Here is a 10,934-nt window from a genome sequence, read left to right on the forward strand (position 1 = left end):
CTCACGATTTAGGCGTCTTGGCTAGGACTACAAGGGAACGACTCCATGTCCATTCTGGACAACAAATTCGATGGGGTGGTCAATAACAGCCAATACTTGGCACCATAAAAGATCTAATTTTTCCAGTGTAAAGGGTTTGCTGTGTACAATGCTCACGATTTAGGCGTCTTGGCTAGGACTACAAGGGAACGACTCCATGTCCATTCTGGACAACAAATTCGATGGGGTGGTCAATAACAGCCAATACTTGGCACCATAAAAGATCTAATTTTTCCAGTGTAAAGGGTTTGCTGTGTCCTTACTGGTACGTTCTCGTTCAGAGCCCATGCACCAAATACGTTTCCGTAATGAATAGGGATATATCTTTCTTCTTTACCGAACCCACGGTTACAGACAACACTTACCTTCTCATTCTCCCTAAATGTTTTGCACCGTGTGAAAAATTACTAAAAAAACTCAAATTGACTTGACGTTATGTCCGATTTTTTCGCAAATGAGTTTTTTCTTATAGGGTTAATTGGGCAATTTTGTACTGTGGTAATATTTTGCGCCTTAGGAGAAAACAAGATATGAAGAATCGCATACCTACTCGAAGGTTTGACATTGCCATTTCGTTCCCAAGTTAGGCGAGGAGCAGACGGACGGACGGACAAAAGTGGAATTTTTTCACTTGCACAAGAGGTTTGTATTTTATCCAGCAAATTTGGGTTGTCTGTTACCTAGCATTTACTCGTAGACGAGAAAAACGGTCAACAAAACAACCTTATGCCGGGTGCAGACCATGCAGACAAAAATAAAACTATTTTGAGACAAAATGGCGACAAAAAATTAGATACCTACTCAGACAAGACAAAATTGAGACAAACTGTCTACAACACAAGGACCAAGGTCATTGAATAAATATTCAATGCCAAGGTGCAAACAATAAACAATGTTCGGTTGTTGCGAATCAGGTTGTTTCACAATGTGGCGTTTCCAGAATCAGAAAGACGATGAAGATTTATTGCTATAGCAGCTTGTAGATTTATCTTTTTCTCATCATTCAATGTTGCAATAAGTTAAAAAAATTCGTTAAGCTGCTTGAGAGCAAGAGGCGAAGAGTGCACTTTTAAATTTAATTTTTTTCATAGCCCTTATGGTTCATTTCTCGTCTTGTTATTCAGACAGACAGACAGACTCGTCCGAGCCTTTAACTACTACAGTTTTCAAACCATTTAGTTAGTTCTTTTTGTATTCGGTAGCTTATAGCTCTGGCACCTCAACCAAGAAAATCTGGACTATTCATTTGTGCAAAGTCAACTTTTTTATTTATAGAGATATTTTTTTGAAATTTTAAGTACAGATGCTTCTAGTAAAGAAAAGCATATCGCACTTTGTAAAAATCAGATGTGCGCGCAAACTACGCAATGTCAATTTTCTTATTTATAGATATATTTCTTTTTAATGTTAGCGAAAGGTTCTTCTATAGTAAAGGCAAACATATCGCATATTTTAACATCAAGTGTAATCATGGGCAGACTGCGCAATGATTTGTAAGTTTTCTAACAGGGAAATAAAGGTAAGGAGAAGTCAAATATAAACTCTTTTTCCTCTTTTGTGGCCCTTGAACAAGTTGTATTATGTTCAAGTTCCTCTTAAGATTCCATAATGTTCATTTTACCTAAGTACCAAAATGTACCGGGTGTTGGAGTAATTTCAAATAGTAAAATAAATCTAGATAATTAATTAGCTTTAATTATGAAAAATATAAAAGTGGAGTTGAAACGATTTTTGTTTATAGGCCCGCCCGTGTTGCGCAGTTCAGTTGAAGCTGCACTGCGGTACTAAGGGTCTCTGGTTCGAATCTGGGTTCGGGCATAGATATTGGTACCTAAATGTATAGTGGGTTGGGTTGGTACTGCAGCCTTGGCTGAACCCCGCCCCTCAATAAAAGTCTAAAATAAATAAATAGGTATAGCATAATAAAGTATATTTATTATTATGTATTATTTAAACGGGCTCGGTCTGTATATATGTCTGGCACAATTATCGAATATTTTGTATGGCTTTTAAGTCTTGGTGCGGGTCTATGGGCTCGAACCTAATACTTTTTTAAAAATTCTCATTAATTTTAAAAAATACGATTGTTCACGTGCCCCCCCCCCCCCCGACAGTCACAAGCATAGTTGAAAACATGGGCAGATAGAGAAGTAGGTGAAGGAAAATATTTTATTGTGAACTGATTACTACTTTTACTTCAATTTCAGATCAACTTATTACAATAAAAATTAGCCAAATACATGGGTTGGATGAGGGACAAGTGATCTCAGATATTCTTTTGTATTGGAACAATTACAAAGTTCTATCATTGAATAAAAACACTATAAGAAGCCTAACGCTTATGGAAGAAAGCGCGACAAATCTCACAAATCCCCTTGCACCCGCATTGGTTGTGACCGCCGAACTCTCATTGCGGTAAATAGGAGGAAAGCAAATTCTCATTCTTCTCAGTTCAAGAATCGACTCTATTGACAGTGTTCCCATTATATTCTCAGTTCAAACTCTGTCGCGCTTTATTTCCACGGGGTTAGGCTTCTTATAGTGTTTTTATTCAATGGTTCTATATAATGTTGTACTGTGCAATTTGTGCGTGGCGACCTCTATTAATTTTCCTTGTAATAAAAATAAATTTCATTGTATGAAACATGCCCAATTTTATGAATAAAATACTCAGCAATTATTTTCATACATCAATCAATATTACTACAAATTAACCCCTTTTGAGTTCATGCTGTACAATTCAATTCAACCATCCATGTGATAAGCAATAAAGTTTATAGTAATTAAGTGAATAATTAGTGAATTAGCATACAAAGGTGATAAAGTGTTGTGTAACCATATCCACAAAAAATACCCATAGACAAAAATGTGGATAGAAGAAGCTGAGGAATTATTTAAGGGATATTTCCCCTATTATTTATTAATAGTTTTACCAATGTTTATAATTATTTCACCCATTAATCCGGTCTCCGCCGCATACGAATTTCCAGTGTACAGAATGCAGCACTACGATCTGCATGGACAATCACATGGTAAATATAATTTGAGTTTATGGAGTTATTGATTTAACCTAAATTAGGGTGTAGAAGTGCATCGGTTAATTTAGAAGCCAGATCACTGCAAAGCTGGGCGACATCGAGGCACTGTGTCGTTACCCGCATGCAGGACCTTACAGTAGATTATTTCCGTAATATACGTAATAAAGCTGGTGCACTTTTAATCGTGTTTCCGGAGGATTTCTCACAGCTCACATTCGAGGAGAAGCAGGTATTTGTATTACCAACCCGAGGCTTTAATTTACCCAGCAATTTGTAGCACTTAATGGTGTTAGAAGATGCAATGTTGGCTCAGGAAGTAAGCATACCGGTCTACTTCGTTAATTCCACTCCAGATTTGGAAAACATTGTCGGGGAAATTTCCACTGTGATCTCCGCAGAGGATAAGACTAAGTCTGCTACGGAAGCATTGTTTACTTCCATTGCTGCTAATGGTTACCAAATTGTGATAAATCCACGTACCCCTAGTCCCAAAACTGATATTAAAATAAATAGTATTCAGGGAACTTTACCGGGTCATACTGTCGATGGTAAAACACCCACAATTGCTGTTGTTGCTCATTATGACAGTTTTGGTGTTGCACCTGTAAGTTTTACATCATGTCATCAAGTTGGGCCCACACAGTAGAGAAAAACTATCACATATTATTTATTACCCTATTTATTTATTGCTCATGAATAACAACAGTAACTTAAACGAAGAGAGTGGGGCCAGCTGGACCCAACCAAAAAAGAACAATATTGGTTCTGAGCAACTAATTAATAAAGTACACACATTTTGGGACTCCCAAACGATCCATTTTGAACATTTAATTTAATTGTAAAAATTGTTTTGGTCCCCCCGAGGGCCGCCCTTCCACCCAATCTTTTTTTTATATAATGTTCAATCACTAGGTTGGTTTTGACATAGCACCTGATTTTCTTTGCTAAGTTAAAGTTATTGTTTCACAGCAACAAGTTCTCACTTAGCATTCGTCTTTTTTTTTGGGGTAGATCCACCTTTATCTCAACTAGCACTCCATTTTTAATTTACTGATGTTGTTCATGAGGCACCCATTTTTGAATATGACTTTAATTTTTCTGTTGGTGGGGGGCTAACTTAATTACACTGAATTAAAGTAAAAAATAAATAATTTACAAATGTTTTGTAGGATCTGTCGTTTGGGGCCGATTCTAATGCGTCCGGTGTAGTCGTGCTACTTGAATTAATGCGACTATTCTCAATTTTGTATGCAGATCCAAAGACGCACGGAAGGTACAATATAATTTTTTTGTTAAGCGGTGGTGGTAAATTAAACTACCAGGGGAGTAAGAAATGGTTAGAAGATCAGTTGGATTCTCTCGACGGGTCAATAATACAAGACGCCTCGTACGTTATGTGCTTGGACACTCTTGCATCTAGCGACGGCTTGTACATGCACGTCTCAAAACCTCCAAAGGAGGGATCTCCTGCGTCCACGTATTTCAAAGAACTTAAATTGGCGGCAGACCGCCAAACTATTATTAACGTTGATGGGGTTCATAAAAAAATTAATTTGGCTGATGACTTACTCGCGTGGGAACACGAGAGGTTCAGTATACGTCGCCTCCCTGCATTTACTTTGTCGTCTTTGAAAAGTCACAAAGATTTACTGAGGGGGACTATCTTAGATACGTACAAAAACTTCAATTTGGACAGATTAGTGCAACACACACAGCTCATAGCGGAGGCGCTCGCCAGTCATATATACAATGTCTCCGGTACTGAACTGTTTGGCAAAAGCTTAGTAAGTCGGTCACAAAACACTGACTAAATGAGTACATTAATTTTTAGCAAATTGACGAAGGCTTCTTAAGCGCGTGGATGGATTTCTTATCAGCACAGCCACGTTCTGCCCAGTTGCTATCGGGAAAAGATAACTTGCTAATTAACTTTTTCAAAGATGCATTTTCAAGGTATACGCGAGATGTCCGAATAACCCACCTGACACCAGACAAAAGAGACCCGGACTTTATGTTCTACGAAGTTACACGAGGAACAGTCAATATTTATAGGTTTGATACTTCCATTTTACACCACTAGTTTACTAAACCATTTCTTTTTTCAGTGTTAAACCGGCAATATTTGATCTCATTCTTACCTTAGCAATTGTTTTGTACTTAGGTTGTGTATACTTATGCATACAAAAGTTCCCAAGCTTCTACAATGCGGCTTGTAGTGTATCGTTTAAGAAAAAAGTTCAGTAAACTACGATATTATACCTGGTGGTATTATTTATTATCATCTTCATGACATATTGTCTTTGTTGCCATAGAGAGATATCTATGTAGTGAAAGTTTCTAAAAATGTTAAAAGTTTAATAAACTGTTGTTTAGACTTATGGTTTGTTGTAAAGCTTTGTTATATGTTATAGCACTTTTTTTTTATTCCTAAAGGGGGCGTTTATCCGTACAACCAAAGTACATTGAATAGATAGGAAGGGGAGAGGGACGCGAAGCGAGCGCTAATGGACGTTTTCGTTTTCAGAATCGCGAGACGATAAATTATCTTCGCGGCAATAATTTGTTTTACAAATAAAATTGAACAAACTTTAGGGGTGTTGAAAGGGGACCCATTTTTGGGTCAAAGAGCGCATGCGCAAATTGCCCCCAAGGTTACCCTGCGGAGCAGTCGAATTTTAAAACCTGAATTTCTTTTTAATTTTTTATTTTTTAAATTGTAACACAAGTAGGTTGGAGAATAATTTTTGGAAAAGTGTCTATTTTGCTCATAAACACGAGCCCAAGTTATCAACTTCGGACGCAAATGGAGTGGGACAGGTCTCAAAGCGAGCGCGCTACATTAATGTATCTTGTATGTGGAGAAACTTTTTGAGTCATTTGCTGTAATTTGGCACACATACCTAATTCTTTTGTATAGAGATTTACGTTCCCGATAGCACAAAGGTGTTCCTATATTACCTGCTGATTCCCTTCCTTATCTCTTTTTCAGCCATTGTTTTTCATGCTGAGAAAACCAATAGTTGTGATCCTGTATCCGGACCACCAACAAAAAACAGTGAATTTCAAGGGAGGTTTCTTTTACCATGAATCAATTTACAGCAAAAAATCTCAGCAAAGTAGTGTCATTTTAAAAATTCCTAGTATTAAACGTAAAAAAGTTTATCCTATGCTTTTAATTATTTAAAAAATTATCAAATTTCCGAAACCAACCAAATTTTACTTTCCTTCATCCTCAGAGGTGGATAACTTCTATTTATACAGGCTATTACTATTAAAGATCGAACCAAAGCTCTCACGCTCAAACCGTTTGAGACGTAGACATGAAAATTAGAAGGTTTCCATTTGCAATTATTTCACATATTTTGAGATTTAAAAAATGTTATGTCTTACTAACATATAGCACATTTTATATCTGTGTACACAGGCTTATGCCTTAGATCATTAAGTATCACCATAGCAACTGATTGATACTTAATGATAAAACAAACAAATATTTGCAGGTCATTGAAAATTAGAAACGTCAATTATTATTAAATGTCCATATACCTACTAACTTCAGGGCCTTATTTGGAATAGTTTCTGGAACTTCTTCATTATCGATGAATTGAATTATTTAAAATTACATTTTTGATGTTTGGATGGTTTCAATCCATTAACAAATTCGAACCACGCATACTTGATCAAACAATGAATTTTTTTGTAAACGAATATTTTACTTTGACGAAGGAAACTATTTGTAAAACATAAAATTATGTATGTACCACGGGCATAAACTGATGTTTATACTTTAAGGTGACTAAAAAGCTCATCACCCTCGAGAATATAAACATCACGTGTATGCCCTTAATACATAAATAACTATTTTGACATGGATTTTGAGTGAAACGGCCTGAATTTTTTAGATCGCAATATAGGTCGCGTGTACCTCAGATTAACAATTTGTTAATCTGAGATTAACAATTTGTTAATCTGAGTCGTGTACAGTACCTACCTCTGATAATTTCGGGCAAATTTAAAGTTTTTCCAGGATAGGGAGAAAGGAGCTGAAAAAAATAATTGATATTCTTTTCTATTTCCTTTATTTATTTTACAGAAAAAAATTTAAAAATGAAGAGAAGTATTTTTTTATTTAAACAAATAGTGTCCTAGCTCAGGTGGTGGGGTACCTAAATTGCACGTAAATCGCAGTTACCTCCTGTAGTTATTAAATTCGGACACCAAACATAAGGCAAATAATATATTTAATGATTTTTAGTGTACAACATGGAAAAAAATGAATACATACCGGTATAAAAAAAACATGTTTAATTAACCAGACAATATAATAAACTTAAAATATTTATTTACCATTGTACAGCTGAAGAAAGAAGTTTTTTGGGTTTTTCCAATTTTAATTGCACAATAAGACACTTTGTCTTTTTATGCATGATGTCTAAACTTCGAGCTTCGAAATCGAAACTTCGCAAATTTCGAATTGAATGTATTTTTATGTTCGCATGGTACTAGCTGAGCCACCTGCTAGTTCGTATGCATATAGTTGTAACTATAATAGTACTTAAGTTGTATAGTAAGTTGACTAGCAGCTAGTACTCTGTGCTAGCACCTTTGCTTACTCGTTTAGACTAAACTGTTTCAAATCAATAGAGCCAACGAGCGACAAACACAGACGGGCGGACAGAAAGTACAAATCACAAAAATTTAATCATTGATCGTCGCCCTTGACCACTGTCTACCTATTACTGAAAACAGAATTGGAAAATTTGAAACCGTTCGCTAGTTATCATGTACACAGACGGACGGACAGACAGATAAAGTCCAAAATCATGAATGAGCTGGGCCGCTCGTTAACGAAGCTACCCAGTAACCTCGTCCAATGTAAATGACCCTTTAGTAAAAGCAGCTTCAATTTAGCCACAGTCCATTCCACCAAAGCCACATTTCAATTTTTTTTAAACTTTGTCATTTAATAGCGCAAGCGCACAAAAAAGTTAAAATTCATTTCCTTAAGGGGCTGATGCCCGGTATTCATATATCTGCACTTAGTACTTAGTTAGAATGAGAGGAGAGTGATGGACTTAATGTAACAATTACTACAGTTGTGGTAGTGGTGATCATTATAGAATAAATTGTTTGTTTATTCAGTTTCATTAAAATTCGGTCAAATCTTTGCCCAACGCTTCGTTAAGCACTACAGCAATGGCACGGAACCTCTTCGCATACGAAACATGTGTTCATGCAATCGCAGGATCAGTTGTATGTATCTCATTGTAACTTGCAGTACAGAGAGACTGTGATTTTTCATTGCAGGGCAGTGTAGTCGCAATGACAACCTTCTACCCCCTTGACACTGTAAGGTTTCGAAAGCAGAGTAAGAATTGATTAAAAATCAATGATTGCATTGTACCGGTTTCTTTCCAGTTGAAGATACAAACAGTGACGATTGCAGTACATATACCGCACTACGAAGACTACTGCAGACAGAAGGACTGTAAGTTTGTTTACTGCAGGCAATTTACTATGATATTACAACATTGTTTCATAGAGCAGGTCTTTATGCTGGCATAAAACCTGTATTAATTAGTTTGGGAACCTCAAACTTTGTATATTTTTACACATTCCATGGGCTGAAAAGTATGCTCAATTCTTCTGTTAAGAATGATTTGGTTTTGGGTCTCTTAGCAGGAGTTACAAATGTCTTGTTAACAACGCCCTTGTGGGTTGTTAACAGTAGGTTAAAGGTTTGTTTTGCAATATTGAGAAAATTGAACTTTGAGCCATAGATAATTCTAGGTGAATAAAAAAGTGCCCTACACTGGCTTGTTAGAGGGATTAGTCCACATATCACGAACCGAAGGCGTACAAGCATTATGGTCAGGAGTTTATCCATCTTTAATGTTGGTTATAAATCCAGCCCTACAATTTGCAGTGTATGAAGCTTTGAAAAGGAGAGTTTCACCTAAAACTGCTGCAACAGTGTTTATGATAGGTGCAACTGCCAAAGCTGTTTCAACTGTGATCACCTATCCCTTACAATTAGCTCAGACACGTCAGAGATACGGAAAGGAAGGCAAAATGAACATGTTGGCACTACTTTTGGCGATAGCAAAGAAGGGAGGGCCTCAAGGTTTATTTCAGGGATTAGAGGCTAAACTGTGGCAAACTGTATTAACTGCAGCATTAATGTTTGTAGCTTATGAAAAAGTTTTTCGTTTTGTTGTGATGTTACTGATGCAAAAGAGAATTGTCAAATGAATTTTTATGGGTTTTAAAATAGATCGGTCTAATTTCAAATTTGATCTGCATATACAGGGCAATTAAAATACTAGTAGTGTTCTCTGTGGTGTTTTTGTACGAATTTACATTGTATAGATTTGTGTGTAGTTGATTGTCAATGTTTACTGTATGTAGTGTAAGATATAGTTTTGTTATTATTATTATTTTTTGCAAGGGTGCTTGCAATCTTTTAGTTCAATTTTTAAAATGAAGATCGAGTAATCCTATTTTTTTTTAAATTTTAGTAGGCAGGTTTTCAGCAGAGATTGCCAACCCAAAACACTAAACAAAACTTACATGGCCAAACCACGAATTCTCCTGGTTATTGCCAACCATTGACTCTGCCTCCCATCCCATGGTTAAACTGATTGTGAGGCTTTGAACTGTCGCAACCAATACAGTACTTACATGTATTTAATTTTCGTACTAGACTATGGTTTTTTCCGTGTGCCAGTACTTAATTTTAAGTAGAATAATGTTGAATAGAAACATTTTTTGTATGTTTTCTTGTGATATCCAAATATTACTTATAAGGAACCATAGGTGATTTTCTACATAATATAACCTAGTACCTATAATGATACAGACCTGAGAGACTGTCTAATTACTGTTTGTGATTATTTAATACAATTAAAGAATCTAATAAATTTATAAAGTTCTAGTCCAGTATTTTTATTATTTTATTATTAACTAGGAGGTGGGTCCTAATATTATACTTAAATTCATGAATAATGTTAGGTGGCAATACCAATATTTTATATGGTGTGCATTAATTTTCAAAGATAATAAAAAACATTGCTGGTTGATTTATTTTAAATAAAATGTATTCAGCAATTTGTAGTGTTAAATGACCTTAGACAGCTAGCGATCAATCAAACCAATTTAATTTTTTTCAAATTAGAAATGGACACTATGATAATTTCAATGTAACAAAAGAAAAGTTGCAATTAATTATACAGTACAGGGTCCTGCAACAGCGCGGCGATCTTTGCTAGATTATACCTGGTAAAAAATATACAAACAACCTTTTATGCAAATATCAACTATAGATAGTTGCGTATCTATAGAAATTATTGTGGAATGTACAGGGTGTTTCATTTTTACGGTGTAAATAAATAACCGATTTTTTAATATAGAACTGTATATTTTTAGTTGTTTCGATGTCATTTATAGGTACATTGAAACCTATTCACTTTCTGATTTTTTGTTTATGTTGCGATCTGATTAATTTTTTTCTGATTCTATTCCCATAATCAAGACTTACTTTCGATTAATCGTAGCAACTTTGGTTTTTTGAAGTTAAATAAATAACAATTAGAGCATATAAAGTTAATTCTAGTAAAAGGCAATCACTTTGATAATGAGAAAGTTAGTATTAATACAGCGGTGTTCACAATGAAGTGGGCAAATTTTCTGACATTTGAAAGTGCCATGACTATTTTTTGTTTCAATTATATAACAACGAACCATCTTGTATTTCGCTATATTCGATTAGTCTTTTATGTTCCCCTATTTTTATAAGGAAGCGTCGTGTGTCTAACTCCGTCGTTTTCACGAGTGTCCTACCCATTAATTAATACCTAC

General features: G+C 35.5%; 2 protein-coding genes across 2 annotated transcripts; both read left to right on the top strand.

The window, feature by feature from the left end:
- The first annotated feature begins 2,748 nt into the window (after positions 1 to 2,748).
- Positions 2,749 to 5,335, top strand: LOC116159150 (nicalin-1). Its single transcript, XM_031472082.1, has 6 exons — positions 2,749 to 3,071; positions 3,119 to 3,306; positions 3,355 to 3,681; positions 4,247 to 4,861; positions 4,909 to 5,129; positions 5,183 to 5,335. Exons 1-6 carry the CDS (start codon positions 2,906 to 2,908, stop codon positions 5,319 to 5,321), a joined length of 1,656 nt encoding a protein of 551 aa, XP_031327942.1. The 5' UTR covers positions 2,749 to 2,905; the 3' UTR covers positions 5,322 to 5,335.
- A 2,693-nt stretch (positions 5,336 to 8,028) lies between these two features.
- LOC116159518 (peroxisomal membrane protein PMP34) lies at positions 8,029 to 9,543 on the top strand. Its single transcript, XM_031472509.1, has 6 exons — positions 8,029 to 8,169; positions 8,218 to 8,330; positions 8,385 to 8,445; positions 8,496 to 8,565; positions 8,620 to 8,815; positions 8,868 to 9,543. The coding sequence occupies exons 2-6, from the start codon at positions 8,274 to 8,276 to the stop codon at positions 9,327 to 9,329; spliced, it is 846 nt and encodes a 281-aa protein (XP_031328369.1). The 5' UTR covers positions 8,029 to 8,169; positions 8,218 to 8,273; the 3' UTR covers positions 9,330 to 9,543.
- The last annotated feature ends 1,391 nt before the right edge of the window (positions 9,544 to 10,934 follow it).

The sequence above is a fragment of the Photinus pyralis genome, unplaced genomic scaffold (assembly GCF_008802855.1).
Source record: "Photinus pyralis isolate 1611_PpyrPB1 unplaced genomic scaffold, Ppyr1.3 Ppyr1.4_LG1, whole genome shotgun sequence".
Classification (NCBI taxonomy): domain Eukaryota; kingdom Metazoa; phylum Arthropoda; class Insecta; order Coleoptera; family Lampyridae; genus Photinus; species Photinus pyralis.

Bases quoted from the DNA above. Each gene is read 5' to 3' on its own strand.
- LOC116159518 (XM_031472509.1), top strand. From the start codon at position 8,274: ATGGCACGGAACCTCTTCGCATACGAAACATGTGTTCATGCAATCGCA. The intron at 8,566-8,619 runs GTAAGTTTGTTT...ATTGTTTCATAG, and splicing joins CTACTGCAGACAGAAGGACT to AGCAGGTCTTTATGCTGGCA. The intron at 8,816-8,867 runs GTTTGTTTTGCA...AGATAATTCTAG, and splicing joins TTGTTAACAGTAGGTTAAAG to GTGAATAAAAAAGTGCCCTA.
- LOC116159150 (XM_031472082.1), top strand. From the start codon at position 2,906: ATGTGGATAGAAGAAGCTGAGGAATTATTTAAGGGATATTTCCCCTAT. The intron at 3,307-3,354 runs GTATTTGTATTA...AGCAATTTGTAG, and splicing joins TCACATTCGAGGAGAAGCAG to CACTTAATGGTGTTAGAAGA. The intron at 3,682-4,246 runs GTAAGTTTTACA...AATGTTTTGTAG, and splicing joins ACAGTTTTGGTGTTGCACCT to GATCTGTCGTTTGGGGCCGA.